General features: G+C 57.1%; 1 protein-coding gene and 1 non-coding gene across 2 annotated transcripts in view; both read left to right on the top strand.

The window, feature by feature from the left end:
- ASS1 (argininosuccinate synthase 1) overlaps positions 1–25,937 on the top strand; it is a 51,330-nt gene that overhangs the window by 8,969 nt on the left and 16,424 nt on the right. The window contains exons 3-11 of the mRNA XM_052648323.1: positions 1,151–1,219; positions 2,506–2,694; positions 9,172–9,228; positions 11,193–11,267; positions 14,473–14,543; positions 14,759–14,789; positions 19,840–19,930; positions 22,669–22,753; positions 23,255–23,319. Of these exons, the coding sequence (XP_052504283.1) occupies positions 1,151–1,219; positions 2,506–2,694; positions 9,172–9,228; positions 11,193–11,267; positions 14,473–14,543; positions 14,759–14,789; positions 19,840–19,930; positions 22,669–22,753; positions 23,255–23,319 (733 nt within the window). The remainder of the gene's footprint in view (positions 1–1,150; positions 1,220–2,505; positions 2,695–9,171; positions 9,229–11,192; positions 11,268–14,472; positions 14,544–14,758; positions 14,790–19,839; positions 19,931–22,668; positions 22,754–23,254; positions 23,320–25,937) is intronic.
- Positions 4,472–4,543, top strand: TRNAC-GCA (transfer RNA cysteine (anticodon GCA)). Its single transcript has one exon. It is a non-coding gene; the product is annotated as a tRNA-Cys (tRNA).

Below are 25,937 nucleotides of genomic sequence, written 5' to 3' on the forward strand. Positions count from 1 at the left end.
GAAGGTTCGATTGCTGGGTTGGGAAGATCCCCTGGAGAATGGCATGGCAACCCACTCCAGTGTTCTTGCCTGGAAAGCTCCATGGACAGAGGAGCCTGGCGGGCTACAGTCCATGTGGTCTCTGAAGTGACTTGGCACTCATATGCATCCCTGTAGAAAGAGGTCCCAGGAGAGAAGGTTCTGTTCCCAGAGGAAGTGAGGAGGGGCACTGGACAGGAGAAGTTCGTTCTTGTCAAGAATGGTTTGCAGTTAAAGTCAGTCTACCACTGGTAACAGTGCTGACCCCACGCCACTCCAGTGGAGGGCGAGGGTGAGGCCCAGGGAGGCGAAGTGTCTGGCCCACAGCCCCCTGCGGAGAGCAAGCGATGACTCTGAGTGAATGCAAAGAGCCTGGAGTGTGTGCTTCGCCTCACGGTGGCACCGATGGGTGGTCCGGACCCCAGACTATCACCAGGCAGATTTAAAAGCTGAGCGGCCTCAGAAAAAGCCCCTGCAGCTGGACTCTGGGAACACTCTGGAATCTGCTGAGCAGAGTCCAGGGTCAAGGTCTGGGCGGGAGGCCGCAGTGTAGCCAGCAGAAAACATGCCTGTGTCTAGACGGGGCTGTCGGAACCAGAGGTCAGGCTCCAGCAGGGGGATAGCTGGGCGCTCCTAGCCTGGGCCTCTGCTTCCCGCCGGCTCTGGTGCCCAGGGCAATCAAGTTGCTGCGCTTGGCTGGGGCAGTGAGCAGGGAATCGGGCAGCTGCTGACAAGCCAACCTTTGTACTGGCTTTGGGGGAATTTCGGGAAAAGATTGATGGGTCCAAAGGCAGCTTTAGACCTTCAATGCAGTGACAGCGAATGTTGCAACCCCACAGCCCAGGTGCACAGGGCCAGATTCAGCCTGTCTAGCTCCTTGAAACTGCTTTCCAGAGCCTCAGGCAGCTCCAAGGAGTACAGCGTCCCCAGACCCTGGTTCTTGTCCTTTCTCCTTCCTACTGTGACCTCAGCCATCCAAAGAAAACCACCTTCATCTGTAGACAGTTGTGTGTGAAAGACACCTGCCCAGGACTCACCCTCGGGTGGAGAGGGTGGGGTGGGGGGGTGACATTCTTCTCAGCTCTTCTTTCTGCCCCTGGGCTGATGGGTCCTCTCTGCATCTGCTTGTCAGGCCAACATCGGCCAGAAGGAAGACTTTGAGGAAGCCAGGAAGAAGGCGCTGAAGCTTGGGGCCAAAAAGGTACCGAGTGTGGGCAGGGTTGGGGGCTGGAAATGGGATCTGACATGTTGGGGTCAGCTGTGGGGGTCCCTGTCCCAGAGCTCCTTGCTTCCTATGCCCCTTCCAGTTGGTCCTCTTGCTTCCAAGAGTATGAGGTCAATTCCTTAGGCTTTTGGTATGAGGGCTTCCCTTGTGGCTCAGCTGGTAAAGAATCTGCCTGCAATGCAGGAGACCTGGGCTCGATCCCTGGGTCGGGAAGATCCCCTGGAGAAGGGAAAGGCTGCCCACTCCAGTGTTCTGGCCTGGAGAATTCCATGGACTCTATAGGCCCTGGGGTCGCAAACAGCCAGACATGACTGAGTGACTCTCACTTTCACTTTGCTGTGTGAACCATCTTCTAGTTTCTCCTAGCCTCTCTTCCACCCCATCCCCTCCCCGTCCCACCTCCCCACCCGTCTACATCTTCCTCATCCATCCATTCACCTGCCCACCCCTCATCCAGCTACCTGTCCACCCACCCATCCTTCCATCCACTTAACAGTATCCACTTAACATCCGTCATAGTCCCTGCTCACATAAGCTCACAGTACAAAGGAAACAGTATCTGCGAAGCGCAATAAAACTCACGTCAGAAGCTGTCCAGTTCACAGTGTCAGATACAAGTTTTCCATAATTCTAGTTTTTTTTACTGGAAAGCTTGAGTTTTATCACTGGCAACAAATATTCAATTTTCCTTGAAGTGACAGGGTCACTTCATTTTCATGCAAATCGTGGCCAAAAACCCAAGTCTGAATTGGCCTTGTTTTATCTGTCAGTCTTTCATTCAGGTACGCATGATGGTTTTTGAGAAGAGTGGCTAATTTAGCTAGTAACTCACTCGGGCATGCAGCAGAAATGCTTCGTGTATATATCACATTTTGTATTCAAGAGTTGGGGCTTGATTGCTGGCTCAGTGGCAAAGAATCCACCAGCGACTCAGGAGACACAGGTTCAATCCCTGGGTCAGGAAGACGCCCTGGAGGAGGATGTGGCTACCCACTTTAGGATTCTTGCCTGGAAAATCCCATGGACAGCGGAACCTGGTGGGCTGTAGTCTATAGGGTCGCAGAGTCGGACACAGCTGAAGTGACAGCATGCACTCAAGAGTCGAGATTTAACAAAAGTGAATCGTTTTCTACTGCATTTTTAAGACCACCCTTAAGCATCTGTTAGCCGCGTCTGCCTTAGACGCAGGCCATTGGAGACTCTGTCTTCTGACAGTGCCCTGTCCTTGCCAAGGTTCCCTCCCATGGGCTGCTCTCCTGTAGGTGTTCATTGAAGACATCAGCAAGGAGTTTGTGGAGGAGTTCATCTGGCCGGCCATCCAGTCCAGCGCGCTGTACGAGGACCGATACCTCCTGGGCACTTCTCTCGCCAGGCCCTGCATCGCCCGCAAGCAGGTGGAGATAGCCCAGCGAGAGGGAGCCAAGTATGTGTCTCACGGCGCCACAGGAAAGGTGAGGCCAGGGTTTGTGGCTGAGGAGGGTGAGGATGCAGGGGCCTGCCAGGGGGATGTGGACAGCCGGGCCTGATGGGCGGTCCTCGAGCAGTTGTTAATTCTCCCCCAGAACAGTCTGCTGTGCTATGGACTGGCCCGCCCAGCATGACTATAAGGGGACTATGTGGACAGACTGGCCCATCCACTCTAAGAGGAATGTTTCCAGCAGCAAGTCAGGGACAGCTCCACTCTGCACCCCAAGTGTGTGTCTCCCATGTTCCTGCTGTGGTAGAAGCCGTGTCACCCCATTTTTGCAAACCTGCCTCTGAGGCTCAGGCTCATCTTTTTCTTTTTTCATGCCTAGTATTAGTTATTTCAAAACTATTATAAAAGATGAAAAACCATCAAATATCCATAAATAGGGGGTTGGCTGCATAAATAACACAATGCTTTGCAATATAGTCATGAAAAGGAGCAAGTGTGATCACCCAGAATGCATACAGTAAGTGAAAAAAGGCAGGGTGCACAATTGCATGATGCCATATACTACATTTTGCATAAGAAAGAAATACTGGGAAGCTACATGGAAACTCTCCACACTGAGTGGAAGGGGCAGGAATGGAATTGATGTCTCTGTTGTGTTTGTTTGTTTGTTTGTTTTTGGCTGCGCTGGGTCTTCATTGCAGAGCGAGAGCTTAGTTGGCTGCAGCATGTGGGATCTTAGTTCCCCAACCAGGGATGGAACCTGAGTCCCCTACACTGCCAGGTGGATTCTTAACCACCAGGGAAATCCCTCTTAATAACGTGTTGCATAGATCTGATTTTGAAAACTTCAAGGTTGAATTTAAAAGATAAAATTCACTAAGCCATCTATCTCGAGAAACTGAAAGCAGATGGAAAGAAATGAAACTACTGTGTGTCCAGTCTGTGACGTCATCACACAGAAGAAAGTATTCCAGTGTGAGCTCAGCACAGAATATTCCACTGAACAGTAGGCTATGTTCTGAGGTGGACATCTGGCCAAGGTCACCGTGGGAGTCGCTGTGCAACGCGGTGGACAGGAGGCCACCTGTTCCCAGAGGGCTTGAGTCCCAGCTGTGTGACCCTGAGTAAGGCCCTTGCCTTTCCTGAGCCTCAGGTTCTTCACTTGCAAAGTGGAGAGGAGACCCTGTCTTTGTTTCCAGGGCAACCGCATTACAGACTGTGCGGTGTAAACACCAGGAATGGAGCCTCTCTGGAGGCCAGAAGTCCAAAACCAAGGTGTTGGCAGCCTGAAGGTGCTAGGGAAGGGTTCCAGGCTCTCCCCTGGCGTCCTTGGCTTGTGGGTGCACCACCCCAGGCCTCCATCTCCATGCGCCATCTCCTCGGGCGTCTTCACATTTGTCTTCCCTGTACATGTCTGGTTCTGTGTCCAAATTTCTCTTTTATCCCAGGACACCAGTCATACCCACCCTAATGACCTCATCTTAACTGGATGATGTCCGTAAGACTCTATTTCCAAATAAAGTCCCGTTCTGAAGGGCTGCGGGGGGGGGGGGGGGGGGGCGGGGGGGCGGTTCGGGCTTCACCATACTTTTTTCTTTCTTTCTTTCTACCTTTTGTGGGGACATAGTTCAATCTGAGATACACCTTCTCCTTCCGGCCCTTGTGTGCAGGAGAGCGGACAGAAGGGGGACCCTGGGGGTATAAAACAGGAAGAGCCCTCAGCACTGTGTCCCGCAGGTGACAGACTCAAGAAACAAAATTCCTAACCATGCCGGTGGCCTTTGGGCAGTGTTACTGGAGACTCTGGGGCTTCCTTAGTAGCTCAGGTGGTAAAGCGTCTGCCTGCAATGCAGGAGACCCAGGTTCGATCCCTGGGTCAGGAAGATCCCCTGGAGAAGGAAATGGCAACCCACTCCAATATTCTTGCCTGGAGAATCCCATGGACAGAGGAGCCTGGTGGGCTGCAGTCCCTGGGATCGGCTGAGCGACTAACACCCACACACACTGGAGACTCTTGAGCTCTCAGTGGACACCCCGCCAACAAGGATGGGGTGCTCCAGCACACACGTCCTGATCGGACGCGGCCCCCCACCCGAGGCAGTGCAGGGTGGAGGGGGCAGGCCCTGGCTCAGTGTGACAGTGAGTCACACTCAGATTATGATGGACGAGGCGCCGTTCGGGGGTGGCCTTGCCGAGCAGCCTAGGACTTCCCTGGTGGCTCAGACGGTAAAGCGTCTGTCTACAATTCGGGAGACCCGGGTTCGATCCCTGGGTTGGGAAGATCCGCTGGAGAAGGAAACGGCAATCCACTCCAGTACTATTGCCTGGAAAATCCCATGGACAGAGGAGCCTGGTAGGCTAGAGTCTATGGGGTCGCAAAGAGTCGGACACGACTGAGCGACTTCATTTTTATTTTGCCAAACAGCGCCCCCACCAGGCGGCGCCGGCTCGTGTGTCTGGAAGGTCACTCGTTCGCCTGGTGCTCAGTCAGCAAGCTTGTGCGGGAGTCTGTGAAGGGTGCGGTGCGCCCCAGGCTCCTCTGTCCACGGGGATTCTCCAGGCAAGAAATACTGGAGTGGATTGCCGCTTCCTCCTCCAGGGGATCTCCCCGACCCAGGGATCAAACCCAGGGCTCTTGCACCGCAGGTGGCTTCTTTACCACTGAGACACCAGGGAAACCCACCAAAGCAGCTTAGGGTCATTGTTTTAAAATAAGGCCAATTTTATTTTAAGAGAGTCTGTGGCATTTCCAACTTTTCTAAGTTCAACGGTGCCATGGTGGCGGGGCCTGGAAGCGTTACGTGTTGGGGACGAGGTTGGCAGATGAACTCTTTAGCACTGTGCCACCTGGGAAGCCATTCCCAGCTGCCTGTGAGCTAGTCTGGCGGGCTACTGTCCATAGGGTCACAAAGAGTCAGACGCTACTGAAGGGGGACATGGCAGCCCACTCCAGTATTGCCTGGGGAATCGCATGGACAGAGGAGCCTGGTGGGCTACAGTCGATAGGGTTGCGAAGAGCCAGACATAATTGAGCACGTAAGCCCACAGGTGGAAACAGAGGCCAGCACTTGTGTGCGTTTCTCCATTTGGACACAAGAGGGCACCAGAGGCTCAGGTTTGCGGCCTTTCTGGGCTGACCCTGCAGGGAACCTGTTTCCCTCTGGTACTGCAGGGCTTGGGTTCTGAGAATACTGTCTGCGGTAGTTTTGTGGCCTCTGGAGATCTGGGGACGGTCCTGCAGTTCAGTGTCCATTAGAGAGTCAGATTTGAAACATCACTGGGGGCTCCAAGACCAGCAGCAAGGCCACAGGGGACGGGGGGCCCTGTCTGCCCTCCACCCCAACATCTCCCATTTCTTCTGGGGGTTGATGGGCATGACTTACTCCCATGCCTTGGTTTCCCCTTTTTTACATGACCTGGGAAAGCCCCCAGCAGCCTCTGAAGACAGCTGCCTACAAGAGGGAAGAGATTGGGGAGGAGCAGGGAGGCCTGGAGGGTTCCAGAGGATGCCAGGCGTGAGACGGGGTTGCTGGGGAGAGAAGGGCCACCCACCTGCAGGGGCTGGTGGTCTGTTTGCCAGCCCCCCGCCCCAGGACGGGGGGTATCATGACTTGAACACGTGAGATGAGCATCCAGAGTGAGCGATGCAGCCGCAGAAGGCTGGCAACCCAGAGTCAGATCCACATGGGACCACCTGAGCCAGAACTTTCCGCAGGTTGGGCAGTGGAGAGACCCAGGGCCTCGGGGCCCTCATTCCAGCCTCTCTCATGCACTGGCTCACTGACTCCGCCCACTGAACCCTTACCCAGCACTGGCTTTCCTCCATGCCCTGGAATGTCCATATGGACAAAGCCAGTTCAGTCGTGTCCGACTCTGACCCCATGGACTGTAGCCCACCAGGCTCCCTGTCCATGGAATTCTCCAGGCAAGAATACTGGAGTGGGTTGCCATGCTCTCGTCCAGGGGATCTTCCTAACCCGGGGATCGAACCTGCATCTCTTGTGTTGGTGGGCGGATTCTTTATCACTAGCACCGCCTGGGAAGCTCGTATCGGGGACTAACCTAGCAAGGGGTAATGGTGGCCCTGAGGTGTCAGAGAGAACAGGAGTCAGCAGTGATGTCAGGCAGGAAGGGCACCCCAGGCTATAGGAACAGCTTGTGCAAAGACCCAGAGGCCCAAGATGGCTTCCCTGCCCAGGTCCAGCCCATGTGGCACCTGGTGCAGAGAGGGCTGGGGCCCGCCCCTTCACAGCCCTTCGGGGACTCTGATCCCTCCCCGCCAGAGGGCTGCACGGGAGCTGGGGTGGCCCTTCCTGAGCCTCCTCCCTCCCTCCCTCCCTCCCCTGGTTTTGGAAGAGGGGCCTGGGAATAGGAGCCGCAGGGCCGTGGGCAGCAGTTTTGTAGACAGCGCCATCTGTGTGGCCTGTCCAGGAGCAGATGGGAGGGCCCCGTGCAGTCCCCAAGGGCACACCTGCACTTGCGCACGTGTGTCTGCGCGTGGACACATGGCGGGTGTGCAGGATGTGATATACCTCCCCCCTCAGCCCCCTGGAACCTGCCAGGGCCTCCCTGGGGCTGGGGGTCCTGGAGTTAGGAAGGGGAAGGACTGGACAGGTCCCAGAGCCTGTCTGGGACAGAGTTTTCAACTCTGGCTCCTGCGAGGGCATCTGGCTCGGGAACAGATGGGTGTCCCCACGGCGATCCTGCTAGGCAGACCCCAGCCAGACATGCCGGTCCAGGGAAGCACAAGCCACCATTGTGCTGGGGAAACCTGAAGCCCTGGAGGAATAATCACCATGATATGCAACACTGGACCATATGCTTTACGAGGCTAAAGTAAGCCTGCCTCTAATCAAGTACCACCGCCGCTGCTCCAGGAACTGCAGCCCACTGGCCCTTGAGCAGGCGTTACCACCTGGGCCTCAGTTTCCCCATCCATGTTGTTATTCGATGTTCAGTCTCTCAGTCGCGTCCAGCTGTTTGCAACCCCATGGACTGCAGCACGCCAGGCTTCCCTGTCCTTCACTCTCTCCCCAAGTTTGCTCAAATTTACATCCATTGAGTCAGTGATGCCATCCAACCATCTCATCCTCTGAGATGGGGATAATAATGGGGCACTGCCACGTAAGGATTTGCGGAGTTGTGCATGGAGCTCAGCCCTGTGACCTGACGGTGAGCTGTCAGGGTGGGATTGGTGCCTTCTGGCTGTGTGTCCCTGGACAAGTGGTTCCACCTCTCTGAGCCTGAATCACTTCATCTGCAAAACAGGGTTAAAAAACCCCCACTGATGCCAGGTGGCTCTCCCGTGGGAAAGCCAGCACAAAGTAGGCCCTCACTGGAGGGACCAGATGGAGGCCAATGGGGACGGCTGGTCTGGCCCAGCCCATGGGCCCGGGGAGTGATCAGAGAGGAGCAGCCTCGGCTCCTGGCTCTGAGGAGAGGGGCTGAAACCAGTATTTCCGCGTCGCCTGACAAGACTCTGGAAAATAACATGTTATTCCCGCCGCTGCCTGGCTGCGCCCGTGCAGTTTTCACAGTAGGCGAGAGGTCCCTCTGTTATTTCCACAGCGCTTAAGCCTCCCTCCAGGCCGCCGAGTTGATGGGGGGCAGGCGGGTGGCTGGAAGCCATTGTCTCCAGGGCTGGCGGGCTGGGCCCTCTCCTCCTCCCCTCGAGGGCGTAGACCACTCACCCGAGGGGGATGGGGGCAATGGGGCCCCCATGCCCCGGCTTGGGCTGGGCTCTGTGCCCTTGGACAAGCCCCTCCTACCTCTGGACCAGTTTGTGCAGAGAAGCAAAGGGCCTCGGTGGTCATCCGCATCCAACCCCTCCCCCAAACAGCTACTGTGTAGACGAGATACCCGAGGCTCACAGAGGACACGGGGCTCCCCGTTCAGTGGACACAATGCCATGAAACCCCCGGAAATGAGCTCGATCTTAGGGCCAGTGAGGCCAGGCAGGAAGAGGCTGAGGCGTGGGCAGCCCCAGGGAGGCTGCCTGAGGTCTCAGCGGAGCCAGGCCTCCAGCCCCGCAGGTGTACGCGCCGCCCCCCTCCACCCCCCGGAGAGTGGACATACTTGATGACCCATGTGCGAGGCCGGTCGCGTTCCCAGACACACCCACCTGTGCCTGTGCACGCCATGGCCTACAGCCCCCACCGGCCACAGTGCACCCTCACACCGGTGCACACAGAGGTCCCGACCGTCGCGTCTCAGTCGCACCATCACGTGGGCATCCTGTGCATACACACCCTGCACGTTCGAGTCCCCTCACAGCTCGGCTCTGCACTCAGGGAGACCCGGGCTCGAGTCTAGGGCAGAAAGCCCGCTCAAAGAAAGCCCAGTGTTCATCTTTTAGATGGCTTGGTAGCACCCAGTTCAGGAGGGGAGAGCCTGTGCGGGACAGGAGCACCCAGGGAGCACCGTCGAAGGTTGCCCGGCACTGCCTCTCCCCTGAACCCTCCCAACCAGTCCCCATTCTGTGGCTCCTGAAACCCCCTGTTGTATGTTTCAGGGGAACGACCAGATCCGGTTTGAGCTCACCTGCTACTCGCTGGCCCCCCAGATCAAGGTAGGATGTTGCTTCTCTCCTCTAAAAGGGTAGGTGCTGGTGGCTGAGGCCCAGGGTGGGGAGAACAGGGCACGGGGCTCACTGGGAGGTTCCCCAGACAGGGGCCTTGTGGCGGGTGGTGCCCTTCTTCCACGGAGCACTCCCTCCACTTACCCCAGCTGCAGGGGACAGCACTCTGTCCCTGACCGTTCGTCCTTCCCGGAGAGGCTGCCCCGGCACCTGGGTGGGTCAGGCACTGGACGGAAAGACGAGGCCGCCCTTCCAGCAGCATCCTTGCGGGTCCACGCCTACCTTTCCCACGTGCGGACTAGGACCATTCTGGGCTGATTTCAGGGCTGCTCACAGCCCTCCACCCCGGCGGGAGCCCCCAGCTCAGGCCCCCTCCTTCTCGGCTGCCTGAACCAGACTCCGGGTTCTTGGATTCCTTCCTGGGAGGGGGAAAAGCAGGCCCAGGCCTCTGGGCATCTAGTGAACAGAGCCCACAGCAGAGCTGCACTGCGCGCTGCAAACGCAAGTCCCAGGGTGATTGTTTCGATTTTTCTAGTGGCCCTGTCAAAAAACCAAGATGAAAAACAACAGGTAATGTCATTTTAATGGTATGTTTTATTGAACCTTATATCCAAAATGGTGTCATTCAACATGTTATCGATGTTGAAATAGTTTACATTCTTTCCATACGAAGTCTTTAAGAGCCGCTGTGTGCTCTCCACTTAGAACCGGGACCAGTCACAGTTCAGGCCTCCGAGGCCACATGTGGCCCCTGGCTCCCACTTTGGACAGTGTGGGTGGGCGTGGCTCCAAGCTTCTTTGCGGCCACTTCCAGCTAAAGCTACAAAAGATGTGCCCTTCCTAAGTCTGCAAGGGGCCCTAAGGGCTTTCATTTTTTTCTTTTAAGTGGAACCTCTTTCTCTGTCCCTTTAACCAATCAGCCAGCAGCTGCTTAGGGGGTGAGAGTGGCCCAGAGGTGAGCAGTCATAAGCTCTAGTGATCTGCTTTGACCCCAAACACCAGGAGGCAGAGAAGCCCCCAAACAGAAGCTGCATGTTGATGCTGCAGGCGTGTGGGCCTGGGCCCTGGCCTGACCCCGACTCTCTGTTCCCACAGCAACTTGGGGGGTCAGGGTGTCTGGTTTCTGGGTCTTTGTCTGCAGAAGCCAAGCCCAGGGGTGGAATGGGGCTTGGTGATGGGGCCCCAAGCTGGTCTCTGGGAACCAGGATGAGGCCAGAGGGTGCTCCGCCCAGGCTCTGCTCATTTCAGGACTTGGGTGGGGGGCACAGCCACCCCAGCCCCACTGGCACCCCCAGCCTAGAAATCAAACCAGCTTCTCCATCTAGATGACACCTCCCCACCCCCAGTTGAGCAGAGGCCTGGCTGGCTTCAAAGCTGAGTGGGGGTTCTTCTTGGGGAACCTGTCCCTGACCCTCCACCCCCAGGCTGGTAGGATGAGTTCTGTGCCTCCAGTCATGCTCCAATTCCCCTCCTTTCCCCTACCCAGAGCAGCCCTGGGGGTGGGGGGTGGGAGGGTGGCAGGAGGGGTGGGTCGGAGGATGTGCTTGAGCCCCCGCAGGGCCAGGCTGGGTGGCTTTAGTCACCAGGAGCGGGGGGCGGGGGGGGGGGGCCCTGGACCTCTGGACAGGAGTGCATCGAGAAACTTGAGGCTTGTCTGGTTCAAACCCTCATGTCTCAGTTGGGGAGACTGAGATCCAGAAGGGCAGGGACCTGCCTGGGGACACGCAGCCATTCTGCCATGGAACTCAAGCTTTCTCCGAAACCACCCTCTGGGATGGCAGGCTGTGTCCTTCCCCTGCCTAAGGGGGTCCCCTGCCCACCGACCTTCCTGTGGGCTACACAGATCCCCCCACCCAGGCCACCGGTGGACCCTCAGGCCCCTTATCAGAGAAGGTGGCTCTGCAGCTTCAGCGCCTGGAGGAATCAGCAGGCCTGACTCCTTGTCTCGTGTCCAGGTCATCGCTCCCTGGAGGATGCCCGAGTTCTATAACCGCTTCCAGGGCCGCAACGATCTGATGGAGTACGCGAAGGTAAGGCCGGACTCCGCCATCACCCCGGCCCTCGTCCACTGCCCCCGCCAGGCACGTCCCTCCAGAGGTTCGAGGCTGGGGCTGGTACCCATGCCTGGGGACCAAACCTCAGCCCTGGTGCCCTCCCCCAGCACCTGTTCCCTGGGCCAGCTCCACAGAACTAACTGTGGTCCTTGCCAGGACTGAGCATCTCTCAGGTCACCCCGCCGCCCCCCCCCCCCCCCCGCCGACCCCAGTCTACCCAGTGGGAGGACACCAGTGCCCCTCCGCTTCCCGCTCAGATTGGCACCTCTGCGGTGTGTGTCACTCAGACGGGGCTGTGAGCGAGGCTGTTCTCTGCCCCTAATTACCTGACTAATTGTCCCCAGTGCTTTCGCAGGAACAAGTAGGTGCTCCAAGGGCCAGAGGCAGACAAAGGCTTCTGCAGCACCAGCCCTTTTTGAAGTACAAGTTGCGAGAAAACAGATTAGAAGTTTTGCATCGAGATCCTTAGCCACTCCCCAGGGTACCTTTCTTTTTAGCGACTCGGTGGCAGCGCTTGACAAACAGCCTCAATCAATCAGACAGGGGAAAGCAACCTGGTGCACGCACCAGAAAATTGCTCGGGTTTTTAAGTAGCAGTCGCCAGGGCTGGCTGTGAGCTCTCGCTGCAGCCAAGGTGCCGCGTGCCGGGGGACGCGGCGGGGACCCAGCCCTGCCCCTACCGTCAGCATCCCATTAAGACCTGGAGAGCTCCGAGGAGAGATCTCCTCGACCATCTGTTGTTTTATTATTAAAAGGGGAGTTTACAAGAGCAAGCCCATATGTTGCCAAACAAATTTCCAAATAGCAGAGCTATTAAGGGAACGGGGTTAGAGGCTTTCTTCCCCTCCTTGGTCTCCTTGAGGATACAGAATCTGAAGCACGTTTTATCTTGAAGAATAATGAATCTGGAGCCCCGGCCCATCCCTGTTCTCACGCCAGCAGTCGTGGTTGGAGAAAGGGCTGACCCATAATGCTGTCCTTCATTTCTGTGAAGCTCCCAAGCAGAAGCAGCTCCTGGGTTTTGCCAGAATTTCTGAAGTCATTGTTTGTCCCAAGGCTCTTGGCTCAGCTTCTGTCTTAAATAACCTTTTAAACAGGAAAGTTTGCCCTGGCGAGAGAGTCTGGGTCGCCACCACTGAGCCTCCCTCAGAGGCTGGTATCAGAATCGAGCTCTGAAAAATCTGACCACGTTCTAGAATGATGGCCGTGTCTCTGCACCCGGGAGTGACCAGAATAATTGAGCAGCAGCCAGACTCTGTCCAAAACTCAGAGCCACGCAGCTGCTTCAGCTGAGACAAAAATCAATGGGGCTTTGAAAAAGCCCTGCTTTTGAGACCCGTTAAGTCGCCCAGGCCACAAGGTGCTGTAGGGAGACTCATGGCAAACATGCATTTGTATCACTCTCCATCTCCCCCCACCCAAATCCATCATCCAACGGGAAAACCACTCAGAATCACCCCATCCTTATCACTGTCACCATAATTCTTTTAAAGCCAACGTGCAAGGTCGGGTCCAGAAAGCGGGGCATCGTCTGTGTACACGCAAGAGGCAGTTTTGTTTTTTGTTGGCAGTTGTATCCAGAGTTTCTGGGGTGTGGGTGTGTGTGTTGGCGGGGAGCTCAGGACAGAGAAGGGAGGGGAAACAAGCCTCTTTGGTTGAGGGCCTCTGTTTGGCATTTGTGTGTGTCTCCCTGCCGAGGAAGGGTTGCCGGTCCTGTTCTTCTCTCTTTGCTCCAGCAGAGCCCCAGTGGGAGAGAGAAAAGGCAAGCGTGGTTCCAAACCACCCCCCAGAAGAAAGGCTCCAAGGAACCTGCCCACTGGCTTTCTCAGCCCCCAGCCCTGGGAGACTCCTCTGCGGGGATTTCAGCCCAGTTGGCACAGACAGGGTCCTGGTCCCCACACCGGGCCTTCTCTGCCTGGAGACAGAACAGGGCGAGCATGTGGATTTGTCTCTGGGCACCTCTGTCGGGCAAGGAGCCCCCGACATTGATCAGCCTCGAAGTGAAGTGTTCCGTTCACCCATGTGGTCTCCACTGAAGAGGATGCAGATTTTAGAGTGGATGTGGGCTGTTGCTTTAAAAACGGAGTTTCTTGGTAAAACTGGAAAAAATATCCAGAAGGTTTAATCTGATTTATTTTGAAATTTTAAGGTGGTGATGAAGGAAACAGCAGGTCCCTGGAGGAAGCCTCTAGAATCTTAGTTGTGGGTATGAGCTGAGCCAGGGCAGAGAGCTGTCTGGAAAGATGGGGTACTGCTAGTGGAGACTGGTGGGACCCACCTGGGTGAGGTGCTGAAAAGGGGGGCCTAGAAGGCAGAGCGGAAGTCTTGCTGACTTACAGTGGCTGGGCTAGGCTGGCTTACCTGTCTTCTGTAGCCGGTGTACCCGGGAGAAGCGAGCAGGATGGTATCCTGTGCTGGATCCAACCAGGTGTCAGCCTGGGTGGCAAGGGACAGCTCAGGAAGCAAAGATGTCTTTAATACCAAAGACCTTCAACGCGTCACCCACAGCCTTTCAGGCCCAGGGTCTCCAGGGAGTCTCCCCCTAAACAAAGAATTGGATCATTTGGGAAGCAAAGCATCATCAGATGGAGGGTTACTCCTCTTCAGGGCTGCAGGGTGGTGCACGTGGTGACCACAGGCAGCAGAGGAGACATGGGCCCAGGAAGTGCCCAGCCACACCCTGGGAACAAGTGTCCTGAACCAGAGGCTCTCATGGGTGCCTCTTGCTTCCTTGGATGAGCATTAAGCACCCCCGTGGGTGCGCATGCCTTGGTCGAAATCCACAATGAAAACTGGGTCCATTCCACCTCCCAGCTAATAGGGTGGCGGTCCATGGACGGTGCTGGGAAACCCTCAGCACCTGAGGTGTGGACTCAGAATCTTCTGGAAGAAACCTCCAAGGTCAGCATGCACTCCGCAGCATCTCGGACACTGAGTCTTAGAGTCTCTACCTGGGGGTGTTCAGAAATGGGGCCATCACTCCCCAGGCCAGCCTGGGGTGGGGAGAAGGAGACTGTGGGGGCCGGGGGTGGTCCAGGGTCTTGTTGGCCTGGGAGCCAGAGTTTGGGGGTGTCTTTGACTTTGAAAGGAAACCGAGGCAAGCAGGCCTGACCCTCATGTCCTTCAAGCTGCCTTGTGCCAACACTGTCTTACCTGTGTTGTCTTAACCTCTTACCTGCAGCAACATGGAATCCCTGTCCCAGTCACCCCCAAGAACCCGTGGAGCATGGATGAGAACCTGATGCATATCAGGTAAGACGGACCTGCCTGTCCACCGCTCCTCCAGGCCTCGGTGAGCACCCACCCGTCTGGGTCATGATGGAGTGGTGACCCGCCGACCTGTGGTCCCCGCCCTCATGGACGGAGCCCGGCGGCCTCAGGGAGGGCAGACCGCTTCTTGTTGGTGTGTCCCTCTGTTCCTCCTGCACTGACCCCCCTCCTCTGTCTTCCTTCTTTCTCCTCTGCAGCTACGAGGCTGGAATCCTGGAGAACCCCAAGGTAATCCCCCGTTCCCCCGAGCCCACTGTCTTTTGGTTTTGGCTGCTCCATGCCGACACGGTCTGGTGTGTTTGTAGCCTAATTTGAAATTTCACGGGGGGCCGGGCATGGGGCTGGGGCTGAGCCCTGCCTGTGTTCCCCGACCCTCCCCACCGGGCCCCCTGTCGCCTGCCCACTCCTCACTGCGTTTTTTCAGATCCTCCCCCCTCCCCGGCGCTCTTTTTTTTTTCTTAATTGCTGCCATGATGAATAGGGGAAGGAAATATTTCAGGGAACGGAGAGTGCGATTGTGAGACAATAAAGAAGCAATTAGGCAGATGAGACACTTGTGGGAGGGCCCAGTCTGTGCCCACCAGCTCTCGGGCTGCCGGCCGCTGCCACAGGGGGAGATGGCACAGATCGGAGCCTCAAGACCCGTTTGTCTGGGCCTGGGCTCCGCACTCGCCAGCCCGCCCGCCTTGGTCCCAGGTCCCCAGCCTCCCCGGCTGGCTCCCTCTGGACCTCGGGGCCCTGTTTGAAGTTAAGGTTTTTCTCTCTTTTGGGGAGGTGGAGGGGTTCTTTTGTGTCTCCCTCTGCCCACCGTGGAAGATGGGGGAGGCAGGATGAAATCTATCCTGGGAAGAAAGAGAAAAAAATCTCTTTGTCCCCCCAGGGACTGTCTCCATTCCCTGGCTGATTTGGGGGTGGGTTGAGCTGGGGGTGGGCAGGGCCCCTTGTGCAGCTGGGCCAGGGCGGTGGGGGGGTGCGGGGGTAGGGGGCGGCACACGATCTAGGAAGGCCAGCTAGAGAGGATGGTTTGGGCGAGGGTGAAGTGAGCCTGGTCCTGGGGAGAGCTCCCCATGGGGACCGGGCCCTCTGGATCGGTGTTGGCAATAATCTAACCTATACCAGGGGCTGTTTCTGGAGCCAAGCCTGGGGTCTGCATTCTCCTCCGCTCTGAGCCTCCTTGTGTCCTGGGGGAGGAAACTGAGGCCCAGAGGAATGACCCGCCCTCCTGGAAGCCTCCGGTTCCCCGATGGCCCGCACACCTCCCCTCCCCACCCTCTCAGCCCTCAGCCCAGCGGTGTCACTCAGCAGAGCCCACACCCTTGTCCCCTGGGGGCTGATGGCCCCACAAGGCCACTGCCTGCTGGTCACAGGCTTTTCCAGTTCATGCTTGGCTGACCCCATGACACTCAGGCTGGCCACCCCTAATTAGCCAGTCAGTCAGCGCCCCGGGGGCTGGGGGAGGCTGAGCGGAGCCCAGCGGCTCCTCTAGCAGCCATGACGTTCTCACCTTACTGCCGGGGTGCAGGTCCCTTCCCCTCTCAGGCCTCCTTTCTAATGCAGGCAGTGCATGGACAAGGAAGTGCTAGCCAGTGTATTTTTCAGGATTCTACCCCCTAGTCAAGTGGGAAGGTGAGTGCGTGGCTCCCAGAGACCTGGGTCTGATGACTCCTGGCTTTGTTTCTATGGCTGTGCAACCTTGGGTAAGCTGCCCAACCTCTCTGAGCCTCTGGCTTCTTATGCAAACAGCTGGACAAGGCAACCCCTGCCTCCTGGGATGTGAAAGCCCTTGGTCTGTCCTGGCGCGGGGCCCAAGGCCTCAGCCGTGGAACCAGGGGTTGCACCCTGCCTCCTCCGGCCGGCTAAGCTCTTTGGGGGAGGAAGGAGATGAGGTTCTTCTCTCAGGAGTGGATGCTCTGCTCTGCCCTCCCCAGGGGGAGTGGGGAGACCACACTCCCGCTGACAAGTGCAGGGCCAGGCCGAGGGACCCAGGGGCTGGCGCACTCCAGCTCCGCTTTCCCAGGCCACCCTGCTGCAGGTGGGGGCCAGGGCAGGCAGCCCCTTGCCACCAGTAGGTTCCAGGGGCCCGGGTGGGTGCTCTTCCCCAGAGTGGAGGAACTCTGCACGCTGGGCAGCCCTGGCCCCCTCTGGAGGCACTGGGGAGACCGAGCTCAGGGAACCAGTGGCCCCCTCCCTCCCCAACCCCCCCGCTCCCAAAAAGCCTGAGGCCTGCCGAGGGGAGGGTTTGAAGGCAGATGGTGGAGCCATTTTCTGCCTCCATGAGGGCTGATTGAAGGGCAATGAGGCAGCTAATGCGAAGAAAGATAGAAATTTACTTGCTTTAACTTCATACGGCCCACAGTGAAAGAGTTCATTCAGTCGCCGGCCCGCCGCATCTGATGGATGAATAAACCATTTGCCGCATTGATCATGCCTCTACATCACGGTTTACTTCATGGGCCATTTGCCTCCAATTTCTCCTTCTCAGCCCTGTTTCATGCTTTCTTTCGCCCTCTCCCCATCCCCCATCCCTCCCCACCAACTCTCTCTCTCCTTTTTTTTCTCCTTCACTCTCTTCCCTCCCCCAACACCCCCACACCCCCAACCCGAGATGACATTGGAAGTGAGCCCTCCCGCTGGGACGGATAAATAGGTGGTATTGATACTCAGCAACAAACTATTTGTCATTTGAACTGGGCTTTTAGGAAGGCAGAGTAAAAAGAAGGCAGGCGTGAGCCACCACCTCGGAATGCAAAGCAAATGTCACTTTATTTCTTTTTAGTTATTTTATTTAATCGGTGCTGTCAGGGCGTCCTGCTTCCCACTGCAGAGAGAGTGGGGATGCCGGACTCGCCTGGTCTTCCCACCTCCTCCCTCCTCCCGAATGCACTCTCATCCTGTTCCATTCTCGTCGTGTTCGTGGCTCCGGTTAAGTGCGGCAGGGGAAAGTGACAAGCCCCAGGTCCAAGTCTGAAGGCCCAGTGCGGGTAGAGGTGGGAGGCAGGAGAGTTCAGATGGAGGGGCTGGGGTCTGAGCCCTGGCAGGCAGCTCGGAGTTCAACCCGGGGCTGGACAGTCAGTGAGGAGCCCCTGGCTGGTGGGGAAGGACCTGTGGAGTCCTGTTGGTCACCCAGAGGCCCCAAGCCCTAGATCACTTTGCCTTTTGGCCGAGGATAGCCCTGGTCCCAGGGAAGGTGGTGGTTGGTTAGGCCTGGGGAGCCGGGCATGTCTCTGACCATATCCCTCGTGCTGTCTCTCAACAAAGCAGCTGGGAAACAATGGCGGGGTGGTGGTGGAGAGCAGCGGAAAGAGCACTGGACAGGGGTTCTAGAGTCCTCGGTCTGACTCCCACACCGGGGGGCGGGGCAGCGTGATGGGGACAGGCGGCTTCTTTGGCCTTGGTTTTTCCACCTGGTCCATGGAGCCATCAGGCTGCAAGTCCTCAAGGAGGCCCCTCACCCCTCCTTGGGTCTGTCTTGGAGGTCCATTCTGGGTCCCTGCTCCTGCCCACTAAGGGGAGACAGGAAAGGATGGCAGCTGGCCTCGAAGGCACTTTGAAGGCTCAAGGGCTTTATTCCCAGTCCCATCTGAGCCCAGGAGGAAAGCTAGGAGGATCACTATCCCTGTTTGCCCAGGACTGGGTGATGGGGGAAGGGTCTCCGAGTCTGGAACCAGGATGGTTGGTCATCCTGACAGAGTCAACAAGCAAGGTGACCGCAGGGAGCGACCTCAGGGTCCCGGTGGCCCCGCCTCTCTGCCCCACCCGAGCAGCTCTTCTCCGAGGCAGGTGTCAGCAGGAGGCTGTTCCAGTCATCCTGTCTCCTGCAGGGCAGGTGACAGCACCAGGCCCTAGTTGGCACCTTCTTGGATGACTTTCATGTCCAGTAAGAAATTTAGAAACTGTCTATGTATTTAAATTGTAAGGCAGTCAAAAGAAAGTGTTAGTCACTCAGTTGTGTCTGGTAGCCTGCCAGGCTCACCCCTCTGTGGGATTCTCCAGGCAAGAGTACTAGAGTGGGTGGCCATTCCCTTCTCTAGAGGATCTTCCCAGTTGAGGGATCAAACCCAGTTCTCCCACACTGCAGGCAGATTCTTTATTGTCTGAGCCACCAGGGAAGCCCAAGGCAGTCAAAAGCAGATATCATTCCCCCTCTCCACCTATTTTACAGATGGGAAAACTGAGGCTCAAAGAGGTGAAGCAACTTGTCACAGCCTGACTCCCAGCTTTGGGGTGTTTTCCACCACTCTGAAATCTATCACATCAGTGTTCAAGGCCTCGTGGGTTTCCTGCCCTGGGCCATGTGGCCGCTGCCACCCCCGCACAGCCTACGTCACAGCCCCGACAGTCCCCGTCCGCCTCTAGTTCTTCCTCTGTAGGTGGGGGAACAATTCTTGACCTCGCCCACCAGGGCTGCAGAAAACGCAAAGGAAACTGCAGATGCGAAGTGACATGGGAATGCTTGCAGGGTTTTGACAGCCAGGGATTGAAGGGACTGCACTTCCCAGGATGTCAGCAGGTGGACAACAGCTGGGCCCTGGGATGCCCACGGGATGGACTTGAGCAGTCAGGCCCAAGAGCCCCCCTGGCCTCATCGTGGCAAGGGTCCAAGCCGCAGCCTGCGGGGGTAGGGGGTTGGGGGGGGAGGGGCCTGGGGAGTTCCAGGCAGCCAGCCGCCCCTCCACCACCGCATCGAGTTGAGAAAGAGGCCCAATTTCCAACACGCCCAAGAAAAAATATACATAAAGGTTGATGTGTTTTCAAATGGGTTTTTGCTTCGCTCTTCTCTTTTCTCCCTGTGTGTATTAACCTCGGGGACCCCAGGGACGGCTCTCCTTGCCGGAGCACCTGCTGGGGTCAGGCACAGTCATTAGCTTTGCGGTCAGTGCAGAATAAACCCCAATTCCCGGTGCCGAGAGAGAGCGCGCGGGTGTGCCCACGCCCGCTCCTGAGAAGCCCACGTAGCTCCTCACTCCCCCAAAGTCACGCTTTTCCTGCCTGACTGGCTCCTCCTGCTATTCCACCTCCAGCTGTGGGGGCGTCAAAGAAAAAGATGAGATCAAGTTGAGGGGAAAAATTGTCTGATTTCTCGAGCCTTTTGTTTCCCAGGCCCCTGGCAAGTGGGGCTGGCTCCAGGTAGGGGGGCTGGGAGGCCGGTCTGCTGGCTGGACTGGCCAGCCGACGGCAAGTGCCAGCAGGACCCTGGCTCTGGAGAGGGCTGCAGGAGACTGACCTGGCACAGCTCGGCTGGGACACACTGTCCTCCAACCTCTTTCTGTCTTGTCAGAACCAAGCGCCTCCAGGCCTCTACACAAAGACCCAGGACCCGGCCAAAGCCCCCAACAGCCCGGACACCCTTGAGATCGAGTTCAAGAAAGGTAGGTGCCTGCCCAGTCAGGACTCCATGGGGTGGACTTTTGGGGCCCTGGCTCCTTGCCCCTCCTTGCCTGGGAGCCCTCTGGGCATGAGCCCTCTGTATTCCTCCTGTGTTTCGCGGAAGCCAGGGTTCAGAAGGGGTCTTCCCAGCTACCCACTCCCCGGATGGCATAATCAATGGAAGCCTTCAGATTTGGGAGGAAAGCACCCCAGCAGCTGTCCCCTGGTCGGTGGGCACCAGGTCTGGAGGAAGCATTCTGGGGAAGTCACTCCACTTTCCTGGGCCTCAGTCTCCTCACCTGTAAACTGGGAATAAAAGAACACTCGCTGCCTCATGTTTTCACGGTACAGAGTAAGAGCTGGATAGGGTGTATCTGGCGCAGGAGTGCTCACAAAGGAGGTGCTCACCCAGTAGGAGAGCCAACCTTGAGGGCCCCCTCTGACCCCACAGCTACTCCTAAGTTAGCTGCCTGGTGCATCTTCCTACCTCCCCACCCTGGGTTCAAAGCTGCTGCCACACTTGCTTATGTTCTGATTTCCTCCTCATCTTCTCTGCAACCAACATGAAGTGTTTGCTGGCCTGGCCCGAGTGCCCGGCCTTGAGCCTGGCATCAGGGACACCCTTCCCACCCCCACCTTGCCTTGGAAGACAGAGGGGAAGGCAAGACATGCTGGGTAATGGAAGGAGCAGGACCTGCTTCAGGGTGGGGGCTCAGGATGTCCAAGAAGAGGACTTTTCCAGGAGGCTGCAGAAATCGGAGAGACTTCCTGGAGGAGGTGGCACTGGGCAGGAGCTGGAGGAGCCAAGAAGGGGGCGTGAAGGCATTCCAACTCCAGGCAGGGAGGCTGGTCCTTCCAGCCACAGGCAGGGAGGGAGCCGAAGGAGAGGGACTCAGAGACAGATCCCAGCTCCCCGCTGCTAGTGTGACCTTGGGTCTCAGGCTCGTTCACCTGTAAAATGGGCCACAGAAATGATGCTTGTAGCTGCTGAGCATGGTGGGTACTTTAATCATCGGCCTCCTGGCCTTTCTCAAGGGCCCGGCTGCGCCAATGGGCGTTTTCATCGCTCTGGCCCCACCTCTGCCATCAGTTCAGACACTTGAGTGTCATGCCCCCTGGGGACCAAAAGGCCCTTAAAGTCTAAGGCCCTTAAGGACAGCTGGAGCACTGAGTAAGTCTTATGCCCACCCTCTGTGACCCAGGGCCATGTGGATGTGAGGCCTCTGAGCATCATCTCTGAGAAGATGAGGGGTGCACCCAGGCCACACCCCACCCCCTACCCCCCGGAGATCCCTTGGAGCCGGGAGAGCGGTTGAGGGTGGGAGGTGAGCGGGAGGCCGCAGACTGTCCTGCACACTGGACACCAGCTCTGGCCCCCTTTTCCTCCAGGAATAGATAGGCCAGCCCCAAGGACCGAGCCCGAGAAGAAACGTGATCCATTTTAATGATTTGGGGACTGTCTAGAAAAAAAAAAAGTAGACGGAGGAACCCTCCCTGACGACTCCCCATTCACTCTCTAGTTAATTTATTTGAAGTTTTAATCTAATTATTAACTATTTTAAAGGCTAAGAGGCTTTCTCCGTTGGCGGCAGCAACAATGTCTGCTCGTCTCTGGGGGCAGGCCTCATCCAAGGCCCCGCAAGGACGACAATAGGGCCCGGAGGGAGAGAAAGGGAGAGGGGAGAGGCGGGTGGGGGCGGGGCGGTGGGCAGAGGGGCTTAAGGTTCATTATTGGGCAGACTTACATTTAATAGCAATTTACAACCAAGTTATAAAACCCCTGGAAATGGGGGTTAAGAATGGCCAGGCTGACAGCCCCTGAGCGAAGCCCCTCCAAGCGGCGCCCAGCTAATAAAGACTCGAAAGGCGCTATTGAGGCCTGATTGGCATCCGATCGCTGGCTCCATGATAATGAGCTGGGCAGATGGGTGGGAGATTAGCCGCCAACTTTGAACAGCTTTTCTTTGTCACTGTTACAGCTCTCTTGTTAGGCCGCTAATACATTTATTGCTCATTTCACACTGCTCGAGAAAGTGCCCCTTGCTATTCAAAGTCAACCCCGAACCCACCCACCAGCCCCCCCATCCCACCACCCCCTTTGACTTCCCTCCCGAGCGGTCACCTTCCTCCTGCCGCCCCAGACCCGACTTCTCAGAATTCACTGGCGCCTCCAACAGCTCGCCGGCTGGAACAGGCATCTCGCCCCGATCTGGGGTGCAGGGTCGGGGCGTGGGGGTCCGCCTGACAGACGCGGCAGGGGGCCGTGTGTGTGTGTGTGTGTGTGTGTGTGTGTGTGTGTGTGTGTGTGTGTGAGTTCAGCCGCACTTCGGCCAGGCTGGCCCCCCGGTAACTGGTGGGACAGAAGGTCCTCCGTCGTAAGACAATGGCGGAGCGTGAAATTCAATTAGTTCAGGGCCTGGTTCCAATTTCACAGCCCCTAAATGCAAAAGGGGCAGAGAGAATGGGAAGGGTGGGGGAGCGCGTTTTTATTGCATTTTCCCTTTCATTCTGGGGGGCTTTCTCGCCCCTTTTCCTCCCCAGCAGGCCTCAACCTGCACTGGGCTTCTCCTCCTCCCCAGCAGGCCTCAACCTGCACCGGGCTTCTCAAGGAGTCATTTGGAGTCCATATCTGTCACCTCCATTTAAGGCGTTGCAGGCGGAGGGGAAGGGCGGGGTGGCAGCCACAGACTCCTCCGCTGAGCTCCAACCATGGGCCCCCTGCCCTCTCCTCCTGCCCTAGGGGTCCCCGTGAAGGTGACCAACGTCGGGGATGGCACCACTCACAGCACAGCCTTGGAGCTTTTCCTGTACCTGAATGAAGTCGCGTGAGTGCCTGCTGGGAACCCACCGGCCAGTCCCCGCCTGGACCACTGTGGCTAGTGGCCCCGGCCCGAGCCTTAGGAGCCGAGGACAGGCCCGTGTCCTGCAGTCAGCCCTGGCACCAGCCCCATAGGCGTAGGGCCCTTTGGTTCTGTACGAGAGTCCCGGTGGCCCTGGGCCTTAGAAAGGAACAACCCCAGAGCATCTTCTGCCCCCGGGGATGGTCCAGTTGAGCCTCCTCAGGTCTCAGCTGGGTGTGAGGCCAGGCTAGAAGGACAGCTGAGCAGTGGAGAAGGCTGGATACCACACCAGGCCCAGGTGGAGGTAACGGAAGTTGCACACTGAACTCACCGTGTGTCCCAGGCAATCCCTTCCCTCCTTGGGCCTCAGTTGCCCCACCTGTACAATGGGTGGTTGGACAAGTTCACCCGGCTCAAATGTCCTCTGAGTCTTGAATCCTGATGCCCTGCACATGGCCCCCAGTGACCAGATGGTTCTTCCCACAGTGGCAAGCACGGCGTGGGCCGCATCGACATTGTGGAAAACCGCTTCATCGGGATGAAGTCTCGGGGTAAGTCTGCTTGCCACCCTTGGGGGCATGGCTTGGCTCCCAGAGGCCCCTGACACCCCCCATCACGTTCCAGCATCGCTACTCCCAGGCTGACTTTGGGCAAGTTCTTTCACCCTGCCAGACAGTTTCCCTTCTGTGAAGTAGGGATGAGGGACCTCTGACCACTGACATCTGATGGCATCAGGAGAAGAGCTGTCCCCGGAGCAGGGAGAGGTGCAGAGGAGAGAGGAGGCGGGCCCAGGGCCCAGAGGTCAGGCACTCCAGTGCACTGGGCGGCAGGTCAGCCAGGCTTAGAAGCAGGCCACGTAGGGCCGATTTCGTGGTCATTAAGGCGACACTGAGGAGGCCAGCTGGCCTGGCAGGGTGGGAATCTTGCCAGGGGTGGGCACTATGAGCCGGCCGGGGCCTGAGAGCCTGAGGGCCTGTCTCATGACATGCTCGTTGTTCAGTCGCTCAGTTGTGTCTGGCTCTTTGCCACCCCACGGACTGCAGCACACCAGGTTTCTCCATCCTTCACCATCTCCCAAAGCTTGCTCAAACTCATGTCCATTGAGTTGATCATGCCATCCAACCATCTCATCCTCTGTCGCCACCTTCTCCTCCTGCCTTCAGTCTTTCCCAGCATCAAGGTCTTTTCCAGTGTGTGGATTCTTCACATCAGGTGGCCAAAGTATTGGAGCTTCAGCTTTAGCATCAGTCCTTCCAATGTATATTCAGAGTTGATTTCCTTTAGGACTGGACTTTTTGCATGATGCTGGGGTGGGGCTCTGCCTTGGTGCTGAGTGGCTGCCCAGCCCATATCCATCCACCTCTGGCTGGACCTGGAAGGAGGTGAGGCTGGTCCCCAAGCAGGTCAGAGCCCATGGTTCCCTCTCAGTCCCTCACTGGGTCGTCTCGACTGCACCCAACCCCCATCCCATTCGAGGAGATCTCATGTCCCGCGTGATGAAGCAATGCTACGTGCTTCTGACTCCCATGAGGGAGGGGCAAGCCAGCCGTTGAGAGTACCGGTAGTGGGATTAAGGTCCGTTGTGTGAGCAGGTGTTCAGCTCACTTTGCTAAGGTCAATTTAAAAAGATGACACAACTAAAGAAAACCAGGCCAAGGTCATGGCCCTTTGTCCCTCGGGATGTTTTTCACTGAGACTCTAAAATCCAAAGAGAACTCGTGGCAGATTTCAGGTCAGGGCATTTGTCCTCGAGGCAGGATGCCAGGGCTCTCGCGCGGCGTTCAGGCTCACGGCTCCTGGCTGATGACCTTGGACTTGGTAGCTCAGTTTCTCCAGGTGCAGTGTGGCAGGTGTTGGGACAAGAGTTGGATCATTCTGGCTCTGACCTGTTTGAATTTATCTCAAAAGGAGAAGAAGGAAGCAAAGTGGCTTTGCCTCTTGTGTGTGTGTTTTTTCCCTCCTCGACAGGACTATTATTGTGAAAAACAACCTAACTGAAAGTCTCGAGAAGACCTTGTGGAGAACAATATGACTAATTAGCTGCTCCCTTGTACCCTATCTTACCTTTGTGTCTTACCTATACCAACATCTGATTAAACATCCCTTTGTCTCACTTTGCCCTTGGGAGGCAGCACAACGCAAATTATATGAGGCAGACCCCGGAGGGACCTCGTTGAGCCAGAGCCCAGCACCCTTGCTTTACAGGCGGGGAAACCAAGGCTCAAAATCACAGGCACGTTGGTGGTAGGATCAGGACTAATGTCAAGTCCCAGAGAGGCATGGGGTGGAGGGCTGAGGGCTTGAACTCTGCAGTGGGGCAGATCTGGGTTCTGCTGCTGCTGCTGCTATGTCGCTTCAGTCGTGTCCTACTCTGTGCGACCCCATAGACAGCAGCCCTCCAGGCTCCGCCATCCCTGGGATGGGGGCAACCCACTGGAGTGGGTTGCCATTTCCTTCTCCAATGCATGAAAATGAAAAATGAAAGTGAAGTCGCTCAGTCATGTCTGACTCTCAGCGACCCCATGAACTGCAGCCTACCAGGCTCCACTGTCCGTGGGATTTTCCAGGCAAGAGTACTGGAGTGGGGTGCCATTACCTTCTCTGATCCGGGTTCTAGCCCATGTGTATTAGCAGGAACTGGCCCAGTGGAAGAGCTTCTTGAATGCAGCAGTCCCATAGGGATGCTGAAAGGGTTAAGGCGGCCTTTGCCCTCTGGGAACTGTCCAGTCTGCGCCACGATCATGTCCCTTCTCTGTCCAGGGCAGGCATCACTGATTGTGGATGTAGGTCAACAGTGCTGACAGCGGATAGACAGCCTGAGATCACTCTGTGAAATGGCACCCGAGTGGACTGGACTGTTCTGGGAAGACATCCTGAAAGAGGTGGCAGGAGAAAAGACTTTACCTGGTAGAAGAAGGTGGGATAGAAAGGAGCGGGAGCCTTCCAGTATGAGTGGCAGGAGGAGCCCCAAGTGGCCAGTTGGGTGGTGGATTAGGTGTGAGGCTGGCCGGCCTCCTGGAGGCCTGGCAGAGGTGTCAGGGGCCAGACTCGGGCTCCAGACTCGACTGCCTGCCTTGACTCCATCACCCTTTGGAAAGGAACATAGCCTCTTCAGAGAGGCTTCATCCGTGAAATGGGTTGTTGGGCAGATCGAACACCTCTGTGTTGA

This window comes from Budorcas taxicolor, chromosome 11, assembly GCF_023091745.1.
Source record: "Budorcas taxicolor isolate Tak-1 chromosome 11, Takin1.1, whole genome shotgun sequence".
NCBI lineage: Eukaryota > Metazoa > Chordata > Mammalia > Artiodactyla > Bovidae > Budorcas > Budorcas taxicolor.